The sequence below is a fragment of the Paramormyrops kingsleyae genome, chromosome 19 (genome assembly GCF_048594095.1).
Source record: "Paramormyrops kingsleyae isolate MSU_618 chromosome 19, PKINGS_0.4, whole genome shotgun sequence".
Classification (NCBI taxonomy): Eukaryota; Metazoa; Chordata; class Actinopteri; order Osteoglossiformes; family Mormyridae; genus Paramormyrops; species Paramormyrops kingsleyae.
This window is the reverse complement of record NC_132815.1, coordinates 11,580,550-11,594,848: the sequence shown is the minus strand read 5'-3', so window position 1 is coordinate 11,594,848 and position 14,299 is coordinate 11,580,550. Positions and strand designations below refer to the sequence as shown.

General features: G+C 50.0%; 1 protein-coding gene across 4 annotated transcripts in view; it reads left to right on the top strand.

Moving 5' to 3' along the window:
* utrn (utrophin) overlaps window positions 1-14,299 on the top strand; it is a 113,293-nt gene that overhangs the window by 14,373 nt on the left and 84,621 nt on the right. For all 4 annotated transcript variants that reach the window (XM_072702684.1, XM_072702686.1, XM_072702685.1 and 1 more), the window contains exons 3-14: window positions 2,205-2,266; window positions 3,947-4,039; window positions 4,670-4,747; window positions 5,802-5,894; window positions 6,153-6,325; window positions 7,354-7,469; window positions 7,777-7,940; window positions 10,289-10,501; window positions 11,516-11,697; window positions 12,044-12,194; window positions 13,268-13,387; window positions 14,016-14,117. In XM_072702684.1, coding sequence (XP_072558785.1) covers window positions 2,205-2,266; window positions 3,947-4,039; window positions 4,670-4,747; window positions 5,802-5,894; window positions 6,153-6,325; window positions 7,354-7,469; window positions 7,777-7,940; window positions 10,289-10,501; window positions 11,516-11,697; window positions 12,044-12,194; window positions 13,268-13,387; window positions 14,016-14,117 — 1,547 coding nt within the window. The remainder of the gene's footprint in view (window positions 1-2,204; window positions 2,267-3,946; window positions 4,040-4,669; window positions 4,748-5,801; window positions 5,895-6,152; window positions 6,326-7,353; window positions 7,470-7,776; window positions 7,941-10,288; window positions 10,502-11,515; window positions 11,698-12,043; window positions 12,195-13,267; window positions 13,388-14,015; window positions 14,118-14,299) is intronic.

Sequence of the window (14,299 nt, the reverse complement as noted above, 5' to 3'; positions counted from 1 at the left end):
CCCGGGAATGCCCCTTCCCCTACCCCTCACCGACTCAAAACCTGTCATTGGCTAAAGATAAGGTTGGCCCCCTGTGCAAATTATGCCCCCCACCTTAAAAAACATCCTAAAATTGCCCCTCAGTTGCGTCCGTGGGAGGCATAGCAGCACAGTGCCCACGCCCGAGGGTCGCTCTCCTTATCTCGCCTGCGCTCTTCTCCGCCCAGCCCATTAGCTGTGCGGCGAGGTGTGTGAGGAGGCTTCTGGGATTTGGTCCGCTGATGCAATCTCGGCTTCCTGTCCGTTCCGTCTGAGTTGCGAGCGCGGCCTGCTCCGCGCGGCCTGCTCCGCATCACCCCGGCTTTCTCCCAGTCTGCCAGCTTGTCCCATAATGATCAAAACGTTTTCATCTTCCTGATTATGTGAAATTCTCTGTAACATCATTGTGGCTGAATAGCACAGTGAAACATCTGTTCCCTTGGAAAAAGGGTAAACTGTTCAACAGCTGGTTTGTGGTGTGTGGTGTGGTTGGGGGGGAGAATTTCATGAGCCATCATGCTAGACTTATTAACCCCATGGCCTGGCTGCGCTGGACTGCTGGTGCCGCATAATTCTGGCTTTTAGAGCTCCAGTAAAAATTAGAACATATTCTTCTGAATTTGCCTTGTGAGGTTTTCATTTCACATGCTATTTTTGAACATTGTCTACAGGTAATAATTATAGAATGAACCCCTTGAGATGAGTTCTGCGGCCTGCCAGCCTGGTTTAGGTGTGAGTTTGCATGTGGGTTTTGCCAGTGTATGTGCAAGTGGGGGTTAGAGGGTCGGTGGGGGGTGGGGGATGCTGTGGTGTGGGGGCAGTGGGTCTTCACAGGGGCCGGAATTCTGTGGCTCTTCCATGTCTACCTGGCTCTGCACTGCCCCCACCCCCGGCCTGAACCTCGACACGCCTGACATTCCTCCGTGGGTGGTGTCGGATGGAGGAGACGGCACAATCCCTCCGTGACAATGCAGCCCATTGTGCTGCCGGGTGGGGTGGAAGCTGTTGCTGTCACCCCCAAGGCGCCTCGTTCCCATGGCGTCTGGTAGCCTCGGAGAGAGTGACTCCACCACGTCTGCTCTGCATGGCAGCGTGTTAGAGGTCACATGGTCACCTGCCACGCCCCCTAACTTCCGGTCCCTCTCCCCTTTGTTTTTTAAACCTCCCCTGGTACTTGAGATATATATTCAGTGGTAACTGAAGGGGAAGCTGGTTGGCGTATAGATCATTCATCCCGCTGGCCAGGAGCGGCAGAGTTTTGGGAACCTGCGTTGGGATTTGTCTCAGCCGACTGGTGCGTTTCCTTCAGGGCCGTGCGCAGCTTTTTGTTTACTGTGTCGTGTTAATATCGCGAACTTCTGATTTGCAGGGGGTGCATGTGCCGACGGCGATGCTGCCTGGCCCACTGGGGGGGGGGCGGAGCCAGGGCGATCGTGTAGCCAGAATGGCTCTGAGATAAACGTTCTACAGACTTCTTTTTTTTTTTTTAAGTTACTCTTTAACCGGTCTATGTGCATAAGTGACTCTCCATAGCGAAGCACATGACTGGGTCAGTGTTGCCTGGGGGACAAGGTTTGCCTGGACTAATCTCTGCTCACTGAGCTAAATCATAGGGGCAGGTTTCTTCTCTCTCTGTGTGTGTGTGTGTGTGTGTGTGTGTGTTTGTTTCCCTATCACCACACCCCACCCCCTCTCACCCCAACCTCCAAACTCTCCTGTGTCCTATTGAAGAGGGAGGGGATGAATTCCTTTCTTTATTTCTCAGCATTCTTGTCTGGTGGTTGTAAGTCTGTGTGTGTGGGAGGGGTGGGGGGGCTCGCCTGTTGGACTTGACCTCCGACTGGGGGTTCATGGAGTGTGTGGGGGCTGTGCCGGCAGCGGGAACGTGCCGTGTCTTGCCCCGCTGGCTAGCGGTTCCGTCACCGCGTCCTGAGACATTCGACACTGCTAGTCAGATGCGGCGACGCTATCGGTTACGTGGCACCTGAGAAGTGCGCCGTTGGGCTGGCCCCATGCATACGTCTCTCGCCCCAACTGTCCAATCAGGGGCCTCCTCCTCCATTGTTGATTTTGCTTGTTCATGTTCCTGAGACAAGACACCATGACAGACCGCCATAATGGCTTGCTGTTGGGTGCATGCATGGTGGCTAATCATGCTAATGTGCCATTTGTCCTTTCCCTGCTAGATGAGCACGATGCTGTACAGAAGAAGACGTTCACCAAATGGATCAACAGCCGCTTTACCAAGGTAATTTTTTTTATAATTTTTTTTAAGTCACAGGACTAATTTTGCAGCAATAGTCCATGAAACACGTTATCTGTGGGAAGCGTGACATTGTGTGGGCCACTTATCATGATTGCTGACTTCTATTCACTATCCATCCCCAAAGAGGTTTTCAATAAAGGGACACCGGGTCCAGGTTTCCATAAAGGGCTGATATATTAGCACCCAGCCATGTTAACGTCTGTGTAAGGAGGGTGTGGTCTGTGCCAAAGCTCTCGTTGGCTCCCAGTGTGGATAAGGAGACGACAAAAGCTGGTAACGCTGATGTCAGGTTTTTCCCAAGATGCACGCGCGTGGTCGGTCGTCATGGAGAGGACCCCCAGCCCCATGACCCTGGGTCAGAACACCAGTCCTTTTTTTTTTATGGGGATATTTGAACAACCTCTGCCCCCCATGGAGTCCTCTAGATGTTGGGTACAAATCTTCCTTCATCAATGACCTTTGTAAAACAGTTTAATAACACTCCGGCCCAGAGCACTTTGTCTGAAGTACAACTAAGAAATATATGCCAGGAGGAAGGTCTTGGGACTGATCCAGCCTCTGCAGGCTCTGCAGAATGCTATGCTGCAGTCCTCGTCCTCCTCAGGAATGAGCTGATGGTACCATGTCAGTCCCACACACACGGGACGCCTGTTTTGTTCTTGTTTTAACCTGGTCACTGTTTAACTATAAATACACAAAAGATGTGTGTGAGGAACCCGCTGTCGTCGGTCTCAGCGTGGAGGTGAGCTGAGAGTCCCCCCCCCCCCCCAGCCCAGTCATGGCGCAGCTGACCATGCCAACATCTGCTTCCATTCCCCTCGTGTTTACAGACTCGTCGGACGGCTGCGTCGGCTGCTTTCTTAGGAAGGAGGCGAACAGAGAGCCTGTTTTCACTGCTCTCTTCCCCTTGTCTGATCTCTAATTTTCTTTTTCGAAGACACTTGGAAAAATAAGGCTTCTGTTTTTGCATGGGTACGTGTCTTGCACAGTTTTGCGTCTTCTGCCGTGTTTTGTTGACATCTCTTCTGAAATCTGGAACGGAGAATGTGGAATGATCTGTAGAAGAATGCCGCTGGATGCCAGGAGGCCCTGTACCGTAAATCTCCCCGAGCTCGTTATGTCGGGACTTGCCGAGCGGCGGGCGGTTTCTCAGGCTAATTCCCGCCGCCTGCAGTGCCCTGCTGTGGCTGGCGCTCCTTACCGGGATCGATGCCTGTCTGATTCCATTTTCAGGCTCCTTTATGCTTCCTTGACCATCCTTATCGTGCACATCTGGAAATGGAGCTGTATAAATAGGCTGAAAGTAGTTAATGCCAGCTGGAACTGAAGCAAATCTACCCAGGGGTAGTACGGAGTACCACTAGACGTTTTCCCAGAATGCCCCAATCGGCTGCCTATGTAATGGTGTAGAGCTATTTAAACCTGTGTTCTTCTGACTATGAGGCTAATGGAAAGGGGATGCCTGCTCAAACAGAAGCTCCCAGCCAGCATGATGGTTGCTGACATCCTCAACGTACGTTTGCCAGATCTGTGGGAGATTGCGCCCTTTTACGTACCTCATGACTAGTTCTGGTACATTTGGCAGGAGTGATTGTTGGACCTCCATAATAGAACCTCCCTCAACATCATCCCATTCACTGATTTATTCTGGTTTATTGGCAGGCTGGGAAGGCACCCATCAAGGACATGTTTTCAGACCTCCGGGATGGCAGGAAGCTTCTCGACCTTCTGGAGGGCCTCACTGGGACGGTGCTGGTGAGTGGGCCCTGTTGAATCCGGGGTGTGTGGGTTTGCCTTGGGGAGCTTGGCGCACGGACGTCTTAGAGTCATCTGAGGTTCCATCTCAACACTGTCAGCATGCCCTGAGGCCGGCTTTATTCAAAAGAGATCTTGACGGTCTTGGTATGCAGCGATTTGGGATCTCAAAGTCCCTGCGCCCAGCCCCATCTAGAAGAATCGTTGGATTTTAACATCTGGACGCCCCATTTGGCTGTCAGGAGATCCCTGTTTTTTTTTTCTCTAATGTTTTGAGCCAAGAAATAGTTTACACTGAATAAGGACATTGGTGGATACACAGCAATTGGCAGCACTCTGTAAGGAATATCTCTCCCTTTCAAGTTTTGTGTTTCAGTTCCAAAACGGAGCTTAAACTGACATGTATCCATTAACATGGGATTTGCATGTTGGCACATCTTAGTTCTGTGACTCACATACTCTACGCAATAGACTAAGTACAGAAAGGGTATCATGTTACTCAAGAAGAACGTGACCTTATTTTCTGGATTCTTATCCGCAGGATGTATCGTTGGTGTTTGTCCAAATTGATTCCTTTTATTCATCTTCCGTCGATGTAATGAACCGCTTGCTTTGCCTCTTTCTTCTCAGACCAAAGAACGGGGCTCCACGCGAGTGCATGCGCTCAACAACGTCAACAAAGTCCTGCAAGTTCTGCACCAGAATAACGTAAGTGTCCGGGCCTGCTGCCCTCAGCCTGGGTTGTCATCATGGAGCATGTGATCGCACAAAATGAAAATGGCATGACGGAGTTGTATGGGGTGTAAGTGTGGCTGCATCATCAATATCACCTCTTCCCACCCACGATTGGTATCACGCCGTGTTGCTTTGAGTCCATGAAGAATGCAGATGGCTCTTTGGGTGTTTGGTGTCAGGTTGTTCTTTTTTTACAGTCTTAGGTAAGAGCTTCTAATAGCTTTCAGGAATACCAGGAGGAATGCCCGTCCTTCGAGGTCTGAGCCAAAAGCCAAAAGTCGCCGTTTTAACCTTCTGAAAGGACCCGTTTTTGTAACATGGGTTGTACCCTAACCAACCAGCCCAGTCTTTTTACTGAGTGTCTTTGGAAGCCTCCAGCCTGGTGTGACCCAGTGACACGCTGTCCTTTGCTCTGACATCCCTGTGTCCCTCTGTGGCAGTATTACATTAGCCTATCATGACTTACTCACCTGTTCCTTTTTTCCCCTGTGCGGTGGCCTCCATTGTCCTGCCTTTGCTTGTCGCTGCTTCATGAGCGGCTGGCACAAAGTTCATTTATCTGGTTTGTTTGTGTGGGGTGACCGGCGGGGCGTGACTTTCTAAGGGAGTTTGGAGCGTGGAACGAAGCTAAGGGTGCGAGATGTGGAGAAGCATTAGTTTTGCTCCATTTTCTCCTGCTGTCTGGCATTTCGCAGTGTCTCATGCAGCAGAAACCGTGTGCGTGTGTGCGTGCGAGTGAATGAAGGAGAGTGAGTTCGGAGATGTAATATGGCACCCCCTGCTTTAGGCTGATTTTCATTTCATTTGCTGTTTTTCCTTTTCATCTATGGAGTATTCCTGTCATCTGTTTAATTAGAAACTGGTTTGTTTTTAATTTGCACGTTGTCCATGCTGAAATCTACAGAAATAACTTCCACGTATCTAAATTTTGGGAACCTATAATGTAGAATTGATGTTTATCTTAAAAATATCTGACCGTTGGTTTGGTCTGGCATACACGACACTAATGAGTCCTCCCTTGCTGCAGGTGGAGCTAGTTAACATTGGTGGGACCGACATTGTGGATGGGAACCACAAGCTGACTCTAGGCCTCATCTGGAACATCATCCTGCATTGGCAGGTGGGTCAACGCCTTTAGCTCTCTGCAGATGTCCTGTAAGTGGAATAAGACTGGTGATGAAACCAATAAGGTCTTAAGCCCTAGAATGCATCGCTCTCTCTCGCGTTATTCATTGAAGAGCTTAGCCTGGATTACTGCAGTTAGTCTGTGTTAATGGCTAATAGAAAAGCAGTTTTCTCTGTCAATCATGTCAGATGAAATTTACTACAAAGCATGACGATATTGGATTTGGAGTGATCTGGACTGCTTATTGCTCAGGTTAAGGACATCATGAAAGACATCATGTCCAGCTTACAGCAGACAAACAGTGAGAAGATCCTGCTCAGCTGGGTGCGACACTGCACCCGCACCTACGAACAGGTCAACGTGCTCAACTTTACCACCAGCTGGGCCGATGGCCTGGCCTTCAATGCCATACTGCACCGGTACAGGTGAGCGGCGGCCGGGTGCGAAGGATGTCTGTCTCTGTGCGGCAATAGGACTGGGTCGCAGTATGGATGTTGTCAGAGAAACAGCTTATTTTGGCATTCTGGTTGAGCTGCACGGAGATGTTGGTATAACTGGTAAAGCTGGGAAATCTAGCACTGCTCCTTTTCTGCAGCTCCAGGCCTGGGTGTCGACACAGGCCAGCTCACTCCCCAGCGTCATTCTGGTGTGCTGGGAAGGGCAGCGTTACGCAGTGTGACTATAGGGCAGGTTCTCGATGGCATTGTCCCTGTTTCTCTCAAACGCTGATGTCAGTGTGGATGTCTGAGGGGAGAATCTGCACTGCCTGTCTGCTTGGCCTGTCAGGGCTACGGTCCTAAGGCTCGTCTAGCAACCAGAGGGCAAGTCAACATCTTCGTGATGGGAGGATGTTCAGGGGATATTATTTTTCAGAGGGAACATCATGCATGCCCGCATGCGCCTTTGGTTGCGTCATGACCGCTCCTAAACGGTGCCGTCGCAGTGACTGACGCCTTGTTTCCTTCCACTGACAGACGAGTAGGATGAGCCCCCAGCCTCCCCCATGCTGCAGCAATAACATGCTTATGCTCCGCGGGGTATTTTTTTCCATGCATTCCTCAGATGACAGCTTGCCAGAAACCCCCCCCCCCCCAACGCCATTGCCAGTGATTATTACACAGACCTCTCCCTATAAATTTGTTCGCTGCCAATGAACGAGTTCTTCAATTAAGGGTCCCTGTCTCTTTAGATGCTGTCCATTCGTTGCCAAACACAGGGGTGTCATAAAGGGGGGGTGGTTGGGACGATTCCAAGGGCCCCTGAGTGACCGCGGCCCTAAAAAATTTAGAACATGATTCGATTTGATCTGGGTTGGGGGGCCAATATAATATGCTTTCATGGGGCCCAACGTCCATGGGGCCCAACGTCCATAGCGGCAACCCTGACCATGTCTATGGTTTGGCATCGTGTGTTTCTCACCAGCCCCCTCCCCATCTCCCCCCCCCCGCCCCAGACCCAACATGTTCAGCTTTGACAAGGTATTGGGCATGGCGCCCACAGAGAGACTGGAGCACGCCTTCACCTTTGCCAAAGACCAGCTGGCTGTTGAGAGGCTTCTTGATCCTGAAGGTAGGCACCCCCCCCCCACCATTTTCCCAGAAGGAGATAATGACCTGATTTATGAGCTGTAGATTCCCTCACCTGGTTTCATTTCATAGCCATTTGCCTTTTTTATATTGCACTCTGCATTCTCAATTTTATCTAATTATTCCATGTTGAGATTATAGTGAAAGTTGGACAGCAGGGGGCAGGAGTTGGTAAAGACTGAAACCTGCTCTAAGCTTGCTCTGTTTCAGGAGGGACTCTTGGCTTTATTGTTGGAACGTTTCTTGCATAGAACCTTGTCAACCGCCCCCCCTCCACCCCCAACCCTTAGATGTGGCCGTGCAGCTGCCCGACAAGAAGTCCATCATCATGTACGTGACATCCCTGTTCGCTGTGCTCCCCAAGGAGCTCACCATGGACGACATCCGCGAGGTGGAGGCTCTGCCCAAGAAGTACAAAGCAGAGGTGGAGGAGGTTCCGGCGGGGCCCCGACAGGTGAGGGCCCTCATGGTAGCTGGCTGAGTACTGGGATATCTGATCAGATTTCCGGCTGCTCCAGCGTCTGATCAGTGCCTGGTGAATCCTCTCTCGCAGGGGTAAAATTCTGTATATATGTGTTCAATTTTTTATTTATTTATTTACACCTCTAGTGTTTCTGGACAGTGTGCAGATTTAAAGCATCAGTTTGTATGTATCATTTAACGTGCGCGTTTGTGTACAAGGGTGGAGTTGGCTGGTTGCCACGTCGACTTGTTTCTTGCTGATGAGAATCGTTCGCGCTCAGGCTTCGGTGTGTGGTTCCTGTCCGTATTCGTGAATCGTGTCCTCTCCAGCGACCTGTAGTTTCAGCAGATGGATGCAGTGGAGGCACTGGGCAAGATCGTGAGCTGTTTCCGTGGAGATTAGATAAACTTTAGCCACACAGGGAGATGTGGCTCCTGTTGCAGCAAGATAATGATGTATTGCTGGCAGGTAGGATTACAGTGCCTGAAAAAGGCTTAGTTCCCTTGGTAGTGATGCTTATGAGCTGAACCACTTGGATGAAACGTGCGCCGTCTGTTCACCCAGGGTTCTTTGGCATGATGGGATACGTAGTTTCCTGTATGACTCAGAGCAGAGTCTCTACAACAAACAAACTTCAAGTTGCTCTAGGAGCCAGCCTGTCCATCTAAGATGTTGCCCTAGAGCAGCGTTCCACAACCCAGTCCTTGCGGACCCCCAGATTGTCCATGTTTTCACTTTATCCCAATTGCCATGGAATTGGGGGAGAGGAAAAACGTAGACCGTCTTGGGGGTCTGTTCTTGGGCGAAACTCTGGCCAGCCATCACCATCCACCTGCCCTTTGGAAAAATCCTTTGATCCTGGCCTTGGTGTAGTCCAGCACAAGTTCTTGTCAAAAACCTATTCCTCTCAGAACAAAATTATTCCTAATTTATTTTACAGTCTTGTCATCTCCCAGCGCCTGGTTTCAAATGCTTCACATTAACACCCAATTGTTAAGCACGTTGCAGAGTGATGCATAGTTTTGATGTGGGTTAGCTGAGTGAAAACAGATGTCATACATACAAGTAAATATAGAATGGACACTTCTTAAAAACTGTTATTCTGTTATCATATGTCTTGCATAAAAATAGGCATCGGTAGTTTTCAATGCGGTACCAAAACACCGTGCAAGTTTATCGTATTTTCTCGCTGAATCCAAGCCGCAGCGCTGTAACCGACGTCCGAGTCTGTGATTTCAGCAGCCATACGTGGGCTCTCCATCCCAGTTTCACATTCCTGCCAAGAAACATCTGAAATAACAATGGCTCTGTTTGAAAGCAGTGGAATATATTTGTGAAATGGCCCTTTTCTGCAGGACCTGGGGGATTCTGGGTAATTTTGGTAGGAACAAGGGTTTATTTCATTTGTGCCCTGGAAAATGTAATAGGGATTTTTCCCTTGTACACCTAAGCCCGTTTCTTTGAGTGTTGGCTCTTTTTAGTAACACTTTTCCTTTGTTTCTTGCACTTAAATATAAAGCGGAATTCCACCATGGATCTGTCCGGTAACCTGTGACGGCTTTATTTTAGTGCTCCTCCCTTGTTTAGTATCTGGTAATCCTGGACACATGGTGGCAAGAACTGAAGGATAATGTGTGTGCTTATTCCCAGTTGGGCACAAGGGGACATGGTGTGGAAATATAGCTATTCATGGCTGTTAGTTTAAACATGTGCACACTGGATTTTATTTTACCATGGTCTGTACTAAGTATACCAACCCAGCCAAAAATGACTATTTCAGAAATTCAGACCACACATTTGCTTGCGAAATGAAAGTTTATGGTTTCACTGTAATCATGTGACAGTGTTAGGCAAGTAGTCCAGTTGGCATTTGTAGACGACGAATTGCATTGGCTGTCATTTCTGCCACCAGAAGGCCTTCTTTGATTGGTCCATAGCGTTTGTGCTTTGCCTTGCATGATGATGATTAGTCTAGGATAGTGTTTCCCAATCTGGGCTTCGGGGACCAACAGTCGGTCGATGTTTTTGCTTCCTCCCAGCTCCTGGTAGCAAAAACGTGAACTGTCTGAGTCCCCGAGGACTGGATTGGAAATCAATGGTCTACGATAAGGGTTTTGTTTGTGAAAGAGAGAACATCCAGTTTCAGGAACTGGAGGTTATTATTTAAAGTGTAGTGAGGTGTATTGCAGTTGTACCTTTTAGGCTGACAAATGCCTGACGGCTTTGAGGTAGAAGCCGCATAATTGTGAGCTGCGCTTGCGACTCTTTATGTAAAAGTATGTGATTATCACTCTTGCCGATAGTGATGGTGACAGGCTGAGCGTGTGGCCTCTCCGCAGGCCCCCGTCACAGTGGGCGCTGGCAGCTCTCGGGCAGACACCCCCAGCACGGTGACAGAGACAGAGGGTGAGCCTGAGGTGGATCTGGACAGCTACCAGACTGCTCTGGAGGAGGTGCTTACCTGGCTCCTGCTGGCCGAGGACACGCTGCACATGCAGGACGACGTCTCGGACGACGTGGAGGAGGTCAAGGACCAGTTCCACACCCACGAGGTACCCCCCCCCCCCCCGATGCAGAACTTGCATTTATACAGTTTGCTAATTTATCTGACTTTTCATCCAATGAGATTTTCAGTTGTGGGAGGGGTTATGTGTTTTCCTGGGATTTGAACCCGCGACCTTTGTGTGTTATCACAGTGTGCTACGTATTGAGCTACAGCAGCAGAATAGTCCCCTTAATCACACACCATGCTATGGTTTGGGCTCCTTTTTAACACAGAATAAGCTGTTTATGGGTTTGTGAGGTATGTTTTATGGGCCGTGCATTATTTAGAGGATTATGGGTGTTTATATCCAGTGTGTAGAGCCATCCTGGCCTGAGAGAATCGGATCACAATGTAAGGAATTCCAGGAATTCCCTGTGGCAGTGTGTGTGCTGGAATCTGGCTAGGTGCTAACATGCCTTGGAGGCTGCGTGAGGCCGGAGGGGGTGGGGGGCGTTGTGTTTTTCCGCATGGAGGTGGAGATCTGTCAGTCATGTGATATTCAGGTTGTGGGGGCATGGAAATGGAGACGGAGACTTACGAAATGTCACGTCTCTATCCTGCAGTATTTTTTTTTTATTTCTAATTCCTTTAAGTCTTTGTGCCTTTTTCCTTTAGTAGAAAAATTCCTTAAGGTCAGATCAGCTGGTGTCTGATCACTGTGTGCATGTGTGTGTATGCCTGTTTTTCACTGAGTACGATTTGTAATTATGTGTCGTAATTCATGTCATAATTCTCTCCCGATCTGTTTCCTTTGGGGGGGGGGGAAGGGTGCGTGACAAATGGCGCATGGATGATACATGGAAGGCTTTCAAAACAAAACAGGACGCAAAGGACAGAGTGAAATCCCTTGTTAGTCACTTTCAAACACATGGCCTCTTGTCTCCACTAGGTCTTTATAAAGCCAGATTAGTGGATGGGGGGGGTTTCCGCCTGTCTGAGACTCGTGCACCCTCTGACCCCTGACCTTGCGTGCCAGTGTGGCGTTCCTGTCGCTGATGCCCCCCACCCTGCCCCCCCGCAGGCGTTCATGATGGAGCTGACGGCCCACCAGAGCAGCGTGGGCAATGTCCTGCAGGCGGGCAACCAGCTCATTGCCCAGGGCAACCTGACCGAGGAAGAGGAGGATGAGATCCGCGAGCAGATGACGCTGCTGAACTCGCGCTGGGAGGGCCTCCGTGTCGCCAGCATGGACCGGCAGGCCAGGTGTGTGTGTGTGTGTGTGTGTGTGTGTGTGTGTGTGTGTGTGTGTGTGTGTGTGTACAGTTGAGCGAAGTTTGGGGCATGAGCAATGAGCACAGGGTCAGCGATTTTTATCTGGAGCCTCGGGAGCATTTCAGAGGGTTAAGGGCTATGCTCATGGGCCTGATGGGCTATTCTGCTTTGTGTGGCCTCGAACCAGCAACCTTCCTAACTTGCATCCTTACCCCAGTCGCCGTTCCCTGTGCCATTCGCTGACGCCGACAGCGCAGCATTAACTGGCTTGTCATGCCTTTTCGATGATGTCGCATCCTTTGCTCCTGTGTGTCACCCCCCTCCCCACCCCCCGCAGGCTTCATGAGGTCCTGATGGAGCTTCAGCACCTTCAGCTACAGCAGCTGGCCGACTGGCTGACGCAGACGGAGGCTCGCATTCGCCGCATGGAGGCCCAGCCCACCGCGGGGGACCTGGAGGGGTACCGCGTGCAGCTCGAGGAGCACAAGGCAAGTGCCTGTGCTTGCGTGAACCTGCCCTACTGACTGGCAGCGCAGCTGATGTGTACAGGGCCGAGCTTTTTGATTCTGGGGCTCCACTCAAAGAACACATTCCTCTGATGTTTCAAAAGCTAAATAAATATCTAGCGGTTCTAGAGTCTACGACCATCTAGACTTAGAAGGTTGGCAGTTAGCTAGCTGGAACATGCTGCTTTAGCATTTCTAAACAAGGAATACACTGTCGCGACTGTCTGTGGCCAGCAGGGGAACTCAAACCCCAAGGGGGCACATGAAGATATGTGGTTTGATTGGTGGCAAATGCCGCTGGACGTGTAGTACGTCCGCAGAGCTCGGGTTACTAGGAGGTACCGTCAGGCCAGTTTGGTTAGTAAATTAAGGCTTATTTTGACACAAACGACTTGATTCTCCTGAACAAGCAGTGCAATTGTGAGCAGGAGAAGGTTGTAGCGTGAGACCCGCTGGCCGTTGGGGGGTCGGGGCTGGAGCTCTGGTTTGATCTGTGGGCCGAAGCCCCACACTCCAGCAGGCTGGAGACACAGTCCGGGCTTGTTTGGTCTCCTCTGCTGCTCCACAAGTGCCCATTATTCCCAGGGAGCTCTGCTCAATCATGTGACCCTGCATTTTTGTTTTTTTCCCAGTCATGTTTTAAAATTGAATTTGCTCTTCTGCAAATTTGTAATTCTCATTTAGAGAGAGAGTGTTACGGGAGATGCTAAGAAGAGGCCTAAGTAGTCTAAGCATCCCACAGCACCAGGCCTAACCCCCACCCCATCCTACTAACCCCCCTGCCATGGGCAGGTAACTAGGAGAGAGAGTCCTGTCTGCGTGACGGGTGACGTCTGTGAACCCAGACTCACTGAAGTGGCTCCGGGAGAATTCAGCTGCAAAAAAAACATGGTTTAAAATGAACAGCTTCCTTTAAACTCTGTGTGTCTTTAAACAACTTCTTATAACAATCCCAATGTCTCAGGATATTAACCGTTATTTCTGTTAACATTTCTGGTAGAATAAATTCATTCAGAGTGTGACGATGACCCCGACATTGATTTTCCTGTTGACAGGTGCTGCAGAATGACCTGGAGACGGAGCAGGTGAAAGTGAACTCCCTCACGCACATGGTGGTGGTTGTGGATGAGAACAGCAGCGATAACGCCACCGCAGCGCTGGAGGACCAACTGCAGGTTAAATGACGGCATCTTAGAGGGAAAACAGCTTTATTTTGCCCCTTGCACAGGTCTGAGTGCAGTTAGTTTCCACTTATCCCATTGGGTTCACTTTTTTTTTTTTTTTTTTTTTTTAAAGACACAATCACACACGTATACAGTTGAGAGTCAGGCCAACGATGGGATTCAAACTAGTGACCTTCTGATAATGGAGACCTAACACACTCAACCACTCCAAGGGAGGGATGTGAATTAACTTGTACAAAATTCCATGCTGGATAAAGGGACTTTAACCTTTGGGTTTATGATTTGTCTTCCACTTGGGTTTTTAAACAAAACAAAGGTTGAAGTCACTTTCCCAAGGGGGGGCGCAGTGCTTGCTACGTATTTTTGGGAGGTCAGCTGAGTCAGGATGCTGGTGTCCCTTCTCGGCTGAACTTGGGATAACCCCCCCCCCCCCCCCCACCACCACCACCACCACTTGCCCCAAAGGAATGTGCCCGAAGCTTAATGTGTAATTTTACTCCAAGTGTTGGGTCTTACTACCAGGAACTGCTATGCAGAACCAGCCAGATGTGTGTGCTGACCTTGAGCTTGTGCGTGTGCGTGTGCGTGTGCGTGTGCGTGTGCGTGTGTGCACGTGTAGGCGCTGGGTGAGCGCTGGGCCGCCGTGTGCCGCTGGACAGAGGAGCGCTGGCACAAGCTGCAGGACATGCTGAACGTGTGGCAGCAGCTCCTGGAGGATCAGGTGAGGGGGGGGGTCCATGTACACAGCTGTCTGTCTGTCTGTCTTCCTGAAGGGGGCGCTCCTTTGACGAGTCTGTAAATTTCCACTGTTCTGCTTCTCCTGTGTCCTCAATGTCCTCCGAGTTCCTTTGTAGGCCTTCCCGGCTCCATGCAATAATCCAGCAAATTAAAAACATGTGCTGG